The sequence below is a fragment of the Schistocerca cancellata genome, chromosome 12 (assembly GCF_023864275.1).
Source record: "Schistocerca cancellata isolate TAMUIC-IGC-003103 chromosome 12, iqSchCanc2.1, whole genome shotgun sequence".
Classification (NCBI taxonomy): Eukaryota; Metazoa; Arthropoda; class Insecta; order Orthoptera; family Acrididae; genus Schistocerca; species Schistocerca cancellata.
The window spans coordinates 46474797-46492380 of record NC_064637.1 but is presented as its reverse complement, the minus strand read 5'-3'; the positions used below and the strand labels follow the sequence as shown (position 1 = coordinate 46492380).

Here is a 17584-nt window from a genome sequence, read left to right as displayed (position 1 = left end):
CCAGCTGCCATTTCTCTCATGGCAGTATTCTTTTAGTTGTTATCCGCAGAACCCTTACAGCACAGCGGACGTAGATGATATTCTACGCCCCCTTTTGTTGCTCTTACGACAAGCCACCCTTGTCGTCTTGTTTGCCAAACCCGTTCTCGACCAGCAAAGTCGGCAGATCTCCCCCCAAATGAGAAAATTTGGAGCTCGGGATTTTGACGATCTAATGAGCCAGCTGGACAGAATTTGACACGATATCCCTCAGGAAGACATCCAACAATTCTGTCAAAATACCTCGCCGAATAACTGCTGCCGTAAGGGCCAGACTAATGGAAATACTGGTAGAAGCTGACGTCGGTTAAGATCAGTTAGGATTCCGCAGAAATGTTGGAACACGCGAGGCAAAGTGACCCTACGGCTTATCTTAGAAGATAGGTTAAGGAAAGGCAAACCTACGTTTCTAACATTTGTAGACTTAGAGAAAGCTTTTGACCATTTTGACTGGAATACTCTTCAAGTTCTGAAGATGGCAGGGTAAAATACAGGGAGCGAAAGGCTATTTACAATTTTTACAGAAACCAAATGGCAGTTATAAGAGTCGAGGGGCATGAAAGGGAAGCAGTGGTTGGGAAGGGAGTGAGACAGGCCTGTAGCCTCTCCCCGATGTTATTCAATCAGTATGCTGAGCAAGCAGTAAAGGAAACAAAAGAAAAATTTGGAGTAGGAATTAAAAACCATGGAGAAGAAATGAAAACGTTGAGGCTTGCCGGCGACATAGTAATTCTGTCAGAGACAGCAAAGGACGTGGAAGAGCAGCTGAACGGAATTGATAGTGTCTTGAAAGAAGGATATAAGATGAACATCAACAAAAGCAAAACGAGGATAATGGAATGTAGTCGAACTAAATCAGGCAATGCTGAGGGCATTACATTAGAAAATCACTTACAGTAGTAAATCGGTTTTGGTATTTGGGGAGCAGAATAACTGATGACGGTCGGAGTGGAGAGGATATAAAATGTAGACTGGCACTGACAAGGAAAGCGTTTGTGAAGAAGAGAAATTTGTTAACATCGAGTACAGAATTGTCAAGAAGTCGTTTCTGAAAGTATTTGTATGGAGTGTAGCCATGTATGGAAGTGAAACATGGACGATAACTAGTTTGGACAAGAAGAGAATAGAAGCTTTCTAAATGTGGTGCTACAGAAGAATGCTGAAGATTAGATGGGTAGACCACGTAACTAATGAGGAGGCACTGAACACAATTGGGGAGAAGAGGAATTTGTGGCACAACTTGACAAGAAGAAGGGATCGAGGACACGTTCTGAGGCATCAAGGGACTACCAATGTAGTACTGGAGGACAGCGTGGAGGGTAAGAATCGTAGAGGGAGACCAAGAAATGTATACACTAAGCAGATTCAGAAAGATGAAGGCTGCAGTAGGAGGTACTGGGAGATGAAGAGGCTTGCACAGGATAGAGTAGCATGGAGAGCTGCATCAAACCTCTGGACTGAAGACCACAACAACAACAACAAGGGCCAGGGTTGGATCAACGCGTCATTCACTTACTCATTTTCGTGAATTAATCATTCAATTTTTATTAAGTTTTAGCCATTCGTTTGTCTGTAGAGCTACGTCATATCTACCGATTTTCGTCCCATTCGGATTATTCCTTCGTGGTGCATCGATTTTTTCATTTTTTCCTTAGAATGTGTTTAAGATAGTCGTCTAAATACAACACGGCTGCTTTAAAGAAACAAGTAGCTCGAATTCGCCAACTGTGATTTCGAAATGTACGACTTTTTAAACTGTGTGGTGGAAGGCCTGAAACAGTATCGTTGGTAGCGGTTAAGGGTTGTGATGACTGGGTGTTGTGTAATGTCCTTCGGTTAGTTAGGTTTAAGTAGTTCTAAGTTCAAGGGGACTGATGACCGTAGATGTTAAGTCCCATAGTGCTCAGAGCCATTTGGACCATTTTTTGGTTAAGGGTGCTCGGGCGAGACCGTCGCTTTATGGGGGAGGTTTCCCGTCCAATTTACAGACGAAGAATTAACGAAGAAAGTAGGTTACACAATTTTGATGTTGTCGCTGTAACAGCTAGCGGTTGTCTGGAAACGGACACCTATGCAAATGGCGGCAGACAGCCCCGTGGCGCCTCTGCAGTACAAAGATAGCCGCCTGCTTATCTCTGCTCGTTGCTCCCGTCTCGTTCCCGCTCTCCAACTGGCGCCAGTAAAGTTGCACAAATTAAGAAGCCGTAATGTCCCACAGGGGATCATGCTTGGCCCTTTCCAAAAAATGTCGGAGTAATAGGTTTCAGAGCTGAGGTCTTGAGCTCCTGGTGATTGCAGTAAAAACATAAAACGGCATCGGCGCAGAATTTTGCTAGGTCAGATTAAATGTAGAAATAATTACATTGCTATTCGTCAATTCTGCATCTTCAAACCGCGCAGATAAAGCATGGACGTGACAAGCGAAGCATCTTGTTAATAGGATGTTTATTGCATCCCGTTATGCTTTCTTCTTTCAAAGAGGACGTAACACTTCTGTTGCGGTGATGACTGTTTTTGAAATTGCAGATACTCACTGGGTCTGAACACACATTTCACTAGATAACATCTCACTCATATTCATAACTTTATCTCAATATTCACAAAAGTACGCGTAAATGATTTTAAGTGCAAGCTGCGTATTTTAGAACTCAAAATCGAGAGTGCCTCAATATTGCATGTTTACCTCTGCTCAAACATTAGCTCATTCATGTTATGAAAGAAAAGATAGATGAAATGAATTCTCACATATGTTGCATGAAACGCTGTGCTTGTAATCAAGCGAATGAACTCATCATTTCATTCAGATAACTCTCCCAAAAATGATACAATACCAAACCATAAATTACTGTAGCTGTTTCACGTCCCCGCCGTTAATGGGCGTATCATATGTGCGGCGGGATACATGAGATTTATAATTAAGTTCGTGTATTAACACTGAAAAAGAATTTCGTATAATCTTCATTTTAGCACAACAGCTGCAACCCTGTCTAACGGTGAAATGCTCCATATATTCTCTCGTAACGTCCCCATCTACGATTCTTTAAAGAATCTAACTCCCACGTATGAAAATACTTCAAGCGTCTGATCACTTTACAAATGAGATAAGGTGTTGAATATTTGACGATAAGCATGTAAAACCTCTATGGCTGAATCCGCAGGATACTGTTTGCAAAATGTTTTGCAAATAGATTTAGGAGTAAAGAAGTAATGAATAAAAACGCCATACCTGAAGTTTTACTGCTTGAATAGCATTAAGTGTTGTAAGCGACAATCTTTTTACCTTTCACTATTTTGTGGCGGCGTGCCACCGACAAAGTTTCGAAAAGCTTTGAAATTATGTGTAAATTTTGTTGCAAGGCGGTGAGTACTGTTGGTTCTCAAATACTAGGCGAGTATAGTCGGACTAATTCGCTTATAATGAGCTACGCTACTTCATGATATAGACACTGTAACTGTAGCACGTAAGATTATACCTCTTAATGAGTAGATTGACGCCATATTAATTTTTTAAAATTATATCGATAATTGTGCGAAACATTGCAAACCAAATTCTTGTTGCTCATAGAGAGGCAACCTGCAAGAGGTGCTGTGTTCCTGTATAGTAGCATATTGAAAAATATACACTACTGAGCCAAAACATTATGACCTCCTGCTTAATAGCTTCTTTGTTCGTCTTTGGAAGGGAATGCACGTCACTGATCCAAAAGCTTGTTGGTAGGTTTGTGGTGGAGGTATGTGTCATTCGATGTCTACGCACTGGACTAGTAATTCGGATACATAAAGGGCGGCTGATTTGCACATGTGGTCGTGGCGCCCGATAGCGACCCAGATGCGCTCCTTAGGATTTACATCATGCCAATTTGGCCGCCGAGGGGTCAACGTGAGACCACTGCAGCACAGTTCTGGCTCCAAGACATGGACAATTATTGTTCTGGAAGATGGCATCGCCGTCGGGGAAGACATCAAGCACGAAGGTGGTTCGCAGCTGTCAGCGTGTGTTCGATTACTACCACAGGTCCCGTGCCAGCGCAGGAGAATGTCTCCCACCAGCCTGTGTCCGTGGCGCGCTGCACGTTTCGAGCCTCGACAATGGCGTTGGTGCAGACGACCATCAACCTAGTGCAGCAAAAATGTGATTCACCCGAAGAGTCGACACGTTTCCATTGATCGACGGTCGAATTCCCGTGGTCCCGTGCCCACTGCAATCTTAAGGGGCTCCGGAACGCCCTATACTTGCAATGTTAAAATAATGCTTATAAATTACATCTTTCCTCACAAAGTATTTGAGGTAGCAAGTTGAACTTTTTACAGATTATTTATTGGAATATGGGCTACAACTTAACACAGGGATTTTACAAAATTTTAGTTCAGTTATTAAAGATGATTTTTTTCAATTGAAATTTAAAATTCACAACATTTTTTTGCAATTTTTTATTTATATATTCAAACATATACAGCTTTTTGGAAAAAGGCTGTGTTAAATTATGCAGAAGGGACTGTGTAACATTTACTGAAAGTTTGAAACAAATATGTTTGGAAGATCCTTAGAAAACATGAGAAAATAAAAGTGTTGGGAATCGAGCGACAAAGATTCGATTAACTTTTAGTGCATTCCGGGTCCATAGGATGGATTATCTTCATCCTCTGCAAACTCCTCCTCCAGCTTCCTCTTGTTCCTCCTCCTGTTTACTCTTGCTTGTATTTCTAGACTCTTTACAGCCCTGTCTGCAGCCCGAAGGCGTTCCTTGTCTAAAGCAAGCATCGTTCGTACCATGTTAGAATGTTATTATTTACAGTAATAACACATACCTTTGGCTTTCCAACATTTCTCCTTTTCTTAAAAGCCTTCAGAGGATTTCTAATAACTTTACTTTTACTCATTATTATACTTCAACAAAACAGAGACTCAAGAAACAGAATTAATTACGAATATTTTCGAGATAACGACAGAGTACATAAACATGAAACAATCGACAATCACACCAGCGATATACACTCCTGGAAATTGAAATAAGAACACCGTGAATTCATTGTCCCAGGAAGGGGAAACTTTATTGACACATTCCTGGGGTCAGATACATCACATGATCACACTGACAGAACCACAGGCACATAGACACAGGCAACAGAGCATGCACAATGTCGGCACTAGTACAGTGTATATCCACCTTTCGCAGCAATGCAGGCTGCTATTCTCCCATGGAGACGATCGTAGAGATGCTGGATGTAGTCCTGTGGAACGGCTTGCCATGCCATTTCCACCTGGCGCCTCAGTTGGACCAGCGTTCGTGCTGGACGTGCAGACCGCGTGAGACGACGCTTCATCCAGTCCCAAACATGCTCAATGGGGGACAGATCCGGAGATCTTGCTGGCCAGGGTAGTTGACTTACACCTTCTAGAGCACGTTGGGTGGCACGGGATACATGCGGACGTGCATTGTCCTGTTGGAACAGCAAGTTCCCTTGCCAGTCTAGGAATGGTAGAACGATGGGTTCGATGACGGTTTGGATGTACCGTGCACTATTCAGTGTCCCCTCGACGATCACCAGTGGTGTACGGCCAGTGTAGGAGATCGCTCCCCACACCATGATGCCGGGTGTTGGCCCTGTGTGCCTCGGTCGTATGCAGTCCTGATTGTGGCGCTCACCTGCACGGCGCCAAACACGCATACGACCATCATTGGCACCAAGGCAGAAGCTACTCTCATCGCTGAAGACGACACGTCTCCATTCGTCCCTCCATTCACGCCTGTCGCGACACCACTGGAGGCGGGCTGCACGATGTTGGGGCGTGAGCGGAAGACGGCCTAACGGTGTGCGGGACCGTAGCCCAGCTTCATGGAGACGGTTGCGAATGGTCCTCGCCGATACCCCAGGAGCAACAGTGTCCCTAATTTGCTGGGAAGTGGCGGTGCGGTCCCCTACGGCACTGCGTAGGATCCTACGGTCTTGGCGTGCATCCGTGCGTCGCTGCGGTCCGGTCCCAGGTCGACGGGCACGTGCACCTTCCGCCGACCACTGGCGACAACATCGATGTACTGTGGAGACCTCACGCCCCACGTGTTGAGCAATTCGGTGGTACGTCCACCCGGCCTCCCGCATGCCCACTATACGCCCTCGCTCAAAGTCCGTCAACTGCACATACGGTTCACGTCCACGCTGTCGCGGCATGCTACCAGTGTTAAAGACTGCGATGGAGCTCCGTATGCCACGGCAAACTGGCTGACACTGACGGCGGCGGTGCACAAATGCTGCGCAGCTAGCGCCATTCGACGGCCAACACCGCGGTTCCTGGTGTGTCCGCTGTGCCGTGCGTGTGATCATTGCTTGTACAGCCCTCTCGCAGTGTCCGGAGCAAGTATGGTGGGTCTGACACACCGGTGTCAATGTGTTCTTTTTTCCATTTCCAGGAGTGTATATTGAACCATCAGAGGTTAGCCACAACACATACTTTATCTCACATCACTAAAATGTACCTGATGAACACGGACGTTAATAATAACACCATTTGACAGCAGTTTAACAGCGCCATAGTGGGTCACGCCCATGTAGAACACATTTAAAAAAAATTTAAAAATAGTTGTAGTATTCGGAATTGAATAAATTATATATCTATTACAAGGTAATAGCCTGCAGATTCAGAAAACGCAAAAAAGTAAAAATTGAACTTTTCATGATTTTGAGCCTTTCGGGAGCCCCTTAATTGGTGGTGCCGTCGGGTCAACGTGTGAACACGTAGTGGTGGTCTGCTGCGGAACTTCATGTTCTGAGATAAGCGGTGTGCTCCGAAACACTTCTACCCTCACCAGCATTATGTTCTTTAGGCACAGTTCACAGAGCAGACGTCCCGTAGTGTAGCGGTAGCGTTTTCGCCTACCACGCAAGGGACCCGGGTTCGATTCCCGACAGGGGACTGGGCGTTGTGTGTCCATCATCATTGACCCGCAAGTCGCCGAAGTGGCGTCAGCTAAAAAGGACTTGCAATACGGCGGCCGAACTCCCCCGCATGGGACCTCCCGGCCAACAATGCCATACGCTCATTTCATTTACAGAGCAGACAAGCCTCCGAACCCCACTTTCTGTGCTGAGTCGTGGACGTCCAACCATTCGGCGACTAGTGGTAGTTTCACTACCCTGCTACCTCTTTCCGCAGATGCGCACTACAGTAGCACATGACCATTCTACCAGCTTCGCCTTCTTCCAGCGTGATAATAATCTGCCCTTCGTCAAAGTCGCTTATCTCAATGGATTTCTCCCTTTACAGTCCATATCTTCGCTAGGGTGTTGCCCCGTCCGTGTCTTCTCCGCTTACAATGTTTTGTTACCGCGTCACGTGCCCGCAACGCCATCGGGCGGAATCTAGCGTCGCGGTGGGCAGTAGTCGTAATATTTTGGCTCATCATTGTAGATATGGTTAGGCGTATCCCTGCAGTTCTTTCCGTTAAAGAGGTGAAATTTCATGACGGATTAAAATTTTGCCGGGCCGGGACTCAACACGGAACATCGCCTCTCGCCAGCAACATTCTTTCCGACTGGCAAGGAGACGGCACGACCGCGGGGTCGGGGATTTGTCCGCAATTTTGTGTGTTGAAAGAGGACCCCTAACACCTCAGGTAGTTAAAATATTAGGACGCACTACTCGGAAAATCCCGAGAAAAATCGATCCAAAATTTCTTAGGTGCCTTATGGGTATAAAATGTTAGTCCAATGCCGAGCCGCCGTCTGGCATACATGGTTAATGCTCGGACCCTTACGCCAGAGGTCTCGGGTTCGATTCCTCCTCTGGCACATTTTTTTTTCTTCTGTTGCTTGCAAAATTGCAGCGCATTGTTACAGGAGAATCGTGAAATTAATTCCCGGGAAGATTGTATAAAAATTCATTCTATAATTCACCATCAGTTATCGTCACCAACATTCCGAGACATGTTTTAATATGCCTGGTTTGCCTCAAAATTGTCAGAAACTGGAAACTTTTCGTAAATGTTAATGGGGCATGTTTTTGTACAGATTTATTGCAAACGCCCTGTGATTGTAAAAAAATCCGCTTTTATATGTTGCGCAAGATGTCGCAAAAATTATTGCTTTGTTTGTTTTTACGATAATTACCACTGCGGTTCTTGTTTATAATTGTTATATGTATAAAAATTGAACGTTTCCCAATCGACTTTGCTATTCTGATTAAAAAGGCAATGTTTCTCTTCATATACTTTACAATGAAAAATGGAAAACCCACTGCCGTGATTGTTTTTGGACAAAAAGAAAATAATTTTTATTCAGTAATGTAACTAATTTGTTAAAGATAATGTAGCTCTGGGAAACTTTCTGAATAATTGGTGGAATAACCAAAGAAAATGAAACAGAAAAAAAAGTGCCAGAGAAGGAATCGAACACGAGACCTCTGGCGTAAGAATCTGAGCCCTAAACACCTAGGCCAGACGGCGGCTCGGCAGTGTACTAACATTTTATATTCATAAGGCACCTGAGAAACTTTGGTTCGATTTTTCCCGGGTAGTGCGTCCTAATATTTTAACCACGTGAGGTGTTAGGGGTCCTCTTCCACCACACAAAATTGCGGACAAATCCCCGACCCCACGGTCATGCTGTCTCCTTGTCTAGGTCGCCATGTCGTCACGGTCCGTCCGGCACCCCCCCCCCCCCCCGATCCCCCCCGCTGCCCGCCCGGCAGTGCCCATGGAAGGTTCGAGTCCTCCCTCAGGCGTAAGTTAGTTTAAGTTAGCTTAAGTAGTGTGTAAGCAAAGGTACCGATGACCTCAGCAGCGTGGTCCCGACTGACCTATTCGATTCGAGCGTAGCCAACGGCGTGCCGAGACAGCTTCAGTTGCGGCACTAGGTTCCCTACTTCTCGGGTTGGAGGCAGCTGTACCTGCGAAGCGGAGCTGCGTTCTCGGCCTGCGACCCCGTGGCAGCGTGCAAGGGGCGGCGAGTGAATCGCGGCTGCGTGCGCCCCCCCGCTGCAGCGCCGGTTCCCCTCCCCTCTGGCGTGCCTTCCTTTTTTCCTCCTTTCGTTTACTTTTCCTTGCTTTTTTCTCCCGCCCGGCCGGCTCTTATTTTTATTATTTCTCCGGGCGCCGCGGAACGGGTTCCGGCGGCATTAAAAATAGCGCCGACGGCGGTGACGTGGGGGCACCTGTTCGGTTCTGCTGCCGCCGTGAGCAACTGGCCGCTCTTCGGACGCAGACGCACGCACTGGCACTCTCCGCGTTACGCAACGCCGCGCGTCGACGTCAGTGACTCTGCTGCCGGCCGCGCCGGGGGGAAACGGCCGGCAGGAATAATTCCCCGCGACTGCTGGCCTGCTCTGCCCATACGCATATTTAGTAATTCCTTATTGGTTTTCGGTTTCTCGACCATACAACCGTGTTTCGTATACACATTTGTAGGAAATTAAGGTTCGTTATCCTCTCATTTAACAGCAATGAGTGTCTAAAGTTTTCCATAGCAAAAGATTGCTCGGTCGGTTGATTCGAGGGAGGGGACTAAACAGCAAGATCGTCAATCCCGATAGCAAAAGTATAATTATTGCCGACATTTGAGTATCACATCAAAAAACTTTATTAATTGTATGTATTACTTTACTTTATGTGAATACAAACCGCAGTGCTCCACATCTTTTAGCGGAAATATTAGTTATTAAGCATACATCGTAGATCATTTTAATGAACTGTCAAAAGTAGTTAAATTAGAACTAACAAGTTTATCCAATAATGCAGTCCTTGTGGTTCATAAGAACTTAGATTTTGCCAGTCTCAATTTTTCCTCCTCTGTGCTGATGCATGGTTTTAAAAGTTCTTTTGTCAATAGTACTTTGTTCTGTCACTTATTACTGTAATTACACACTTTTCTTTTAGCTCCAGAAATGTTGCTGCTGCTGCATCTACGCTGGCTTCTTTCTCTGCTCTTTTCTTACTTTCTTTTTCTCTTTTTTTCTTATGTTCTTCCCCTCTTTTTCTTACTGTCTTTCCACTTTTCCTCTCTTTATTACTATCTTCGCCCCCTTATTTTCTTCTTCATTTACTTTCTATCTCTCTCCTTTTCTCACTTTCATTTCCTCGTTTTCTCTTACTTTCCTCTTTTTCTCTTACTTCCATCTCTGCTTTTTCTCTTACTTTAATTTCTTCTTCTCTTACTTTCTTTACCTTTTTTCTGTTACTTTCTGTACCTTTTTTCTCTTACTTTCTTTACCTTTTTTCTCTTACTTTCTTTACCTTTTTTCTCTTACTTTCTTTACCTTTTTTCTCTTACTTTCTTTACCTCCTTTTTCCTTACTTTCTTTACCTCCTTTTTCCTTACTTTCTTCGTCTTTTTCCTCTTTTCATGTCTTTTTTCTTAGTTCTTTCATCTCTTTTTTCGTATTTTCTTTACCTCTTTTTTCTAACTTTGTTTGCCTAGTTTTTATTGCTTGCTTCCCATCATTTTATTTTCATTCTTACGATCTTTTTCCTTACTTTCTTCCCATCCTTTTTTTTACTTTCCTTCCCTCTCCTTTTCTTACTTACTTTCCCTTTTCTTTTCTTACTTTCTTTCCCTCTACTTTTCATACTATCTTCCCCTCTTCTTCTCATATTTTCTTTCTCTCTTTTTCTTACTTTTTCTCTCTTATTTGCTTACCTTTTTTCTGTTATTATTTCTTTCCTTCCTACCCCAATGCTCTCCCTCCCACTGACGTGCTCTCTCTCTCTCTCTCTCTCTCTCTCTCTCTCTCTCTCTCTCTCTCTCTCTCTCTCTCACACACACACACACACACACACACACACACACACACACACACTCGCCAAGAGATGGAATGCCACTTGTTTCACCAAGCTGAAAGTGATTTAATAGGCGACACAGCTGTAAGATTTCTATACAGGACGTATCACAATTAGTAACGGCCAATTGGGGCACCGAGCTGACATATGTACATAAACTGACATGGATGCAAGTGTAAGAGAGAAAAGAAGCGGGGTGGGCACCAAATGAAAGTCGTTTGTGTGAAAATTTGTTCTCGAACCAGCCCTGAGCACGAGGCTATCATTTGGGAACTGGTGGTTTCAAATTTCGTCTGCCAGTACTAAGTTTTCTGTGTTGTTTTTGTAAATCAAGTGAGGCAAATACCTGGATGTTGCATTTGTAAAAGGCACTGGCTATTTCCATACGAACTCTGAATGATTTCTTCATCGAAACAATGTTAAACTGTAATTTTCCTTATAACAAGTAGTACTAGCTTAAGGATAAATAGTACTCTTTGATGCGCTGTTGAGTGATCAGAGTGTAGATGTACATTACATGGGGCCCCTGGAACATGCAGTGTCTTCTCGTACACACGTTTCTTAACTTATCTCGTTCTTTACTGGAGATCACAACTGCGAATAACTCACATTATGGTGGTTGAGTACTTTATCGAGGTATTTTATCGACGCGATCATGTTTCGCGCCGAGCATGCTCGGCATTATCAGTATGTCTGCAGCCATTTCTTGTTAATTTCTGTACTTAGCTGTCTACTGACAATTTTGCAGTCTCTTTTTTTATTTTTGTTGTGTGTAACGATCGATACGCTGGTGTGATGTCCGCAATAACCGGCCCTGTCTGTTCTTCTGTTGCAGAGTCACCTCCTCCCCCGTACTGCAGGTTCCCCAAAGAGAAGCTTAGACCTGAAGGTGAGTACACAGCACGGCGCGACGCCTTATCTGCGCTTCGCAGAACGCTTTTGTTTACACTGCGGCTCGGCGCCGCCGCGCAGTGGAGAGGTCGAGAAATTTCCAGAGAACTCCCTAATCAGCTGTTCCCGTGGCGTACTGCCGCGGGTCTCTTGCTGCTTTAGAGCACCGAGACTGCGAATCCCGCGTTACTAACCTAGCTTTTATCGTCCCGTTAGTTGAAGAACCCTTATCGGACGCGCAACAAACTGAAATTTGGCAACAGTTGAGCAAAGTGGCTAAGTAAAAATTCTTTTTTCTCTGCCATTAGCCAGTAATTCATACGATATCTGCCAGCACATTATATTATGTGACTCAAGCGCATTGCAGAACTTCAGTTTTCGCAACACTGTATCCTTTCCGACGCAGCGACAGGCTTGGGGTAAGGTGTGCTCTTCACAGTTGATGTAAACGTCATTATCTGCGAGCTCTTTAAGATGGTGAATGACTCGATGCTCCTCTATTTTTAGACTGTTATTGAAAACTGTTTTTCTTGTAACGAGGACTTAAAGGTTTCAAGAGTATCCTAATCAGTCAAGGTGCAGTAAATGAGACCGTTCAACACTCGGTATCACCACCATCGTCGCTGCTACTGTTATCAGTAGATGGCAGATACCGCTTCCAGGAACACTTGGAAAGTGATTCTCAGCGATCAGCTGGCGTTCCATGAAGAACCTACACTAGTTCTGAGTTGCAATACTACGAAGTCTCAGGGTAGACGTGCTGTGCTTGTCAACCATCGTCCAATGACGTAGTCTACTAGACATACCTCAAAATTCGTAAGCGAAGGCAATAACATACACTACCACCCATTAACACTGCTACATCAAGAAGAAATGCAGATGATAAACGAGTATTCATTGGACAAATCTATTGTACTAGAACTGACATGTGATTACATTTTCACGCAGTTTGGGTGCATAGATTCTGAGAAATCAGTACCCGGAACAATCACTTCTGGCCGTAATAACGGCCTCGATACGCCTGGGCATTAAGTCGAACAGAGCTGGGATGGCGTGTACAGGTACAGTTGCCCATGCAGCTTCAACTGGATACCACAGTTCATCAAGAGTAGCGACTGGCGTGTTGTGACGAGCCAGTTGCTCGGCCACGATTGACCAGACGTTTCCAATTGGCCAGGGCAGCAGTCGAACATTTTATATATCGAGAAAAGCCCGTACATGACCTGCAACATGCGGTCCTGCATTATCCTGCTGAAATGTAGGGTTTCGCAGGGATCGAATGAAGGGTAGAGCCACGGGTCGTAAAACACCTGAAATGGAACGTCTACTGTTCAAAGTGCAGTCAATGCGAACAAGAGGTGACCGAGACGTGTAACCAATGGCACCCCATACCATCACGCCGGGTGATACTCCAGCATGGCGATGACGAATACACGCTTACGATGTGCGTTCACCGCGATGTCGCCAAACACTGATGCGACCATCATGATGCTGTAAACAGAACCTGGATTCATCCGAAGAAATGACGTTTTGCCATTCGTGCACCCTGGTTCGTCGTTGAGCACACCATCGCAGGCGCTCCTGTCTGTGATGCAGCGTCAAGGGTAACCGCAACCATGGTCTCCGAGCTGATAGTCCGTGCTGCTGCAAACGTCGTCTATCTGTTCGTGCAGATGGTTGTTGTCTTGCAAACGTCCCCATCTGTTGACTCAGGGATCGAGATGTGGCTGCACGATCCTTTACAGCCGTGCCGATAAGATGCCTGTCCTCTCGACTGCTAGTGATACGAGGCCGTTGGGATCCAGCCCGGCGTTCCGTATTACCCTCCCGAACCCACCGATTCCATATTCTGCTAAGACTCATTGGATCTCGACCAACGCGAGCAGCAATGTCGTGGTGCGATAAACCGCAATTGCGATAGGCTACAATCCGACCTTTATCTAAGTCCGAAACGTGATTGTACGCAATTCTCTTCCTTACATGGGGCATCACATCAACGTTTCACCAGGCGACGCCGGTCAACTGCTGTTTGTGTATGAGTAACCGGTTGGAAACTTTCCTCATGTCAGCACGTTGTAGGTGTCGCCACCGGCGCCAATCTTGTGTGAATGCTCTGAAAAGCTCAGCATCTTCTTCCTATCGGTTAAATTTCGCGTCTGTAGCACGTCATCTTCGTGGTGTAGCAATTTTAATAGCCAGTAGTGTAGCTTGTGTTGGCGTATCGCTATCCCTTTTGCCACCTCGGTGCAGTATGATTGTGGAGCTCCCAGGGTATTCACCTATGGCGTTTTGGACGCTGCTTCCGAGGGAGACTTCGGCGGCGGCGGCGGCGGCGGCGACGCTCGGCTGTGGCCAAGCGGGGTTCGCTCGTCCGTCACGCCGGGAACAATGCCACCAGTTGAACGCGGGCGCGCGGCCGAAATTAATTGAAATGGGCCGAGATTGCGGCGGCGGCGGCGGCGGCATCGCGGCTGGGCTGTTTTTGCCTCGGCCAGATTCAGTTGTCGGTCGATAAGGGGCCCCTTATCTGTGACCTTCCCCCCAACGCGGCGTGCAAACACTGGCCGGAGTGGAGCAGCCAGCCCCGCCGCTCCTCACAGACTGATGCCCTTTTTCGGTCCGGCCGAGAACTCACTGACGCGCGCCGTCTTGTCCCGTCTCTTCCCCCAGCCTGTTACTAGGAGGAAGACGACGAGCAAAACATCCGTCGCGCTCTGGAACTTCGTGCGGTACCCAACCCTTGCCGGCGTTCCGCACTGTCGCCTGATAAACAAAGAGCTTACGGTATATCAGACCAGCTGTGCGGCTGGATTGAAGAGTTTCTAGCAGACAGAACACAGCATGTTGTTCTCAATGGAGAGACGTCTACAGACGTTAAAGTAACCTCTGGCGTGTCACAGGGGAGTGTTATGGGACCATTGCTTTTCACAATATACAGGGTGTTACAAAAAGGTACGGCCAAACTTTCAGGAAACATTCCTCACACACAAATAAAGAAAAGATGTTATGTGGGCATGTGTCCGGAAACAATTTCCGTGTTAGAGCTCATTTTAGTTTCGTCAGTATGTACTGTACTTCCTCGATTCACCGCCAGTTGGCCCAATTGAAGGAAGGTAATGTTGACTTCGGTGCTTGTGTTGACATGCGACTCATTGCTATACAGTACTAGCATCAAGCACATCAGTACGTAGCATCAACAGGTTAGTGTTCATCACGAACGTGGTTTTGCAGTCAGTGCAATGTTTACAAATGCGGAGTTGGCAGATGCCCATTTGATGTATGGATTAGCACGGGGGAATAGCCGTGGCGCGGTACGTTTGTATCGAGACAGATTTCCAGAACGAAGGTGTCCCGACAGGAAGACGTTCGAAGCAATTGATCGGCGTCTTAGGGAGCACGGAACATTCCAGCCTATGACTCGCGACTGGGGAAGACCTAGAACGACGAGGACACCTGCAATGGACGAGGCAATTATTCGTGCAGTTGACGATAACCCTAATGTCAGCGTCAGAGAAGTTGCTGCTGTACAAGGTAACGTTGACCACGTCACGGTATGGAGAGTGCCACGGGAGAACCAGTTGTTTCCGTACCATGTACAGCGTGTGCAGGCACTATCAGCAGCTGATTGGCCTCCATGGTTGATCCAACAATGTGTCAATCCTCATTTCAGTGTAAATGTTCTCTTTACGGATGAGGCTTCATTCCAACGTAATCAAATTGTAAATTTTCACAATCAACATGTGTGGGTTCATGAGAATCCGCACGCAATTGTGCAATCACGTCATCAACACAGATTTTCGGTGAACGTTTGGGCAGGCATTGTTGGTGATGTCTCGATTGGGTACGTTATCAAGATTTCATACGGGATACTCTACCTGTGCTGCTAGAACATGTGCCTTTACGACAGAACATGTGGTTAATGCACGATGGAGCTCCTGCACATCTCAGTCGAAGTGTTCGTACGCTTCTCAACAACAGATTCGGTGACCGATGGATTGGTAGAGGCGGACCAATTCCATGGCCTCCACGCTCTCCTGACCTCAACCCTCTTGACTTCCATTTATGGGGGCATATGAAAGCTCTTGTCTACGCAACCCCGGTACCAAATGCTTCGTGCTCGTATTGTGGACGGCTGTGATACAATACGCCGTTCTCCAGGGCTTCATCAGCGCATCAGGGATTCCATGCGACGGAGGGTGGATGCATGTATCCTCGCTAACGGAGGACATTTTGAACATTTCCTGTAACAAAGTGTTTGAAGTCACGATGGTACGTTCTGTTGCTGTGTGTTTCCATTCCATGATTAATGTGATTTGAAAAGAAGTAATAAAATGAGCTCTAACATGAGAAGTAAGCGTTTCCGCACAAATGTCCACATAACTTCTTTTCTTTCTTTGTGTATAAGGAATGTTTCCTGAAAGTTTGGCCGTACCTTTTTGTAACACCCTGTATATAAATGACCTGGCAGATAGTGTCGGAAGTTCCATGCGGCTTTTCGCGGATGGTGCTGTAGTATACAGAGAAGTTGCAGCATTAGAAAATTGCAGCGAAATGCTGCAAGATCTGCAGCGGATAGGCACTTGGTGCAGGGAGTGGCAACTGACCCTTAACGTAGACAAATGTAATGTATTGCGAAAATCTAGAAAGAAGTATCCTTTATTGTATGATTATATGATAGCGGAACAAACAATGGTAGCAGTTACTTCTGTAAAATATCTGGGAGTACGATTTGAAGTGGAATGATCATATAAAATTAATTGTTGGAAAGGCGGGTGCCAGATTGAGATTCATTGGGAGAGTCCTTAGAAAATGTAGTCCATCAACAAAGGAGGTGGCTTACAAAACACTCCTTCGACCTATACTTGAGCATTGCTCATCAGTGTGGGATCCGTACCAGGTCGGGTTGACGGAGGAGATAGAGAAGATCCAAAGAAGAGCGGTGCGTTTCGTCACAGGGTTATTTGGTAAGCGTGATAGCGTTACGGAGATGTTTAGAAAACTGAAGAGGCAGACTCTGCAAGAGAGGCGCTGTGCATCGCGGTGTAGCTTGCTCGCCAGGTTTCGAGAGGGTGCGTTTCTGGATGAGGTATCGAATATATTGCTTCCCCCTACTTATACCTCCCGAGGAGATCACGAATGTAAAATTAGAGAGATTAGAGCGCGCACGGAGGCTTTCCGGCAGTCGTTCTTCCAGCGAACCATACGCGACTGGAACAGGAAAGGGAGGTAATGACAGTGGTACGTGAAGTGCGCTCCGCTACACATCGTTGGGTGGCTTGCGGAGTATAAATGTTGATGTAGACGTGTACCATGAAATCCTCACCGCTGCTTAATCTGTCCATAAATTGGAGATCTTCTACAGTGAGTCCAAAAAGTATTCGTCTAGCTGCATATGTTTTAGAGAACAAAGTCTTTGTAACATGAAAAGAAATGTATACAAAATTTAAAAAGAGCCAGTCATGCGAGAAGTACCTCGGTAACTCATTTTTGTTGAAAAGCAAGGAAAGAAATACATTCAAATCGACAGCAAGGTTAACAAAATAGAAAAGATAATACAAGAGCTAGTTCACAAAGTATTCGTCAACCGTCTGAACGTGCCGAAATTGTGCGAGCAGTGATTAAACTGTGACGCTGACCCACGGCACACACTGGAGTCAACCGTGAGCGGCCCCACTCTATCGCCTGTTGGGGTTCTGAACGGCGCCGATACGGTGCAATTAGTGCCGTGGGCCGTAAGGGTAGTGAGACAACGCTGATCCAAAGGAAACTTATTCTGCGCTTCCATGATGGGTGCAAATCCTCTTTACGAGATTGCTAAAGTAGTCGGTAGACTAGATCGACGGTTCAGTCGACAATAGATCGATTTTGCGCAACGAAATCATTAA

The 17584-nt window shown here is 45.8% G+C and overlaps 1 protein-coding gene across 1 annotated transcript in view; it reads left to right on the top strand.

The window, feature by feature from the left end:
• The window catches only part of LOC126109439 (mothers against decapentaplegic homolog 6), a 238441-nt gene that overhangs the window by 101969 nt on the left and 118888 nt on the right, over positions 1-17584 (top strand). Inside the window, exon 2 of the mRNA XM_049914470.1 lies at positions 11644-11697. Coding sequence (XP_049770427.1) covers positions 11644-11697 — 54 coding nt within the window. The remainder of the gene's footprint in view (positions 1-11643; positions 11698-17584) is intronic.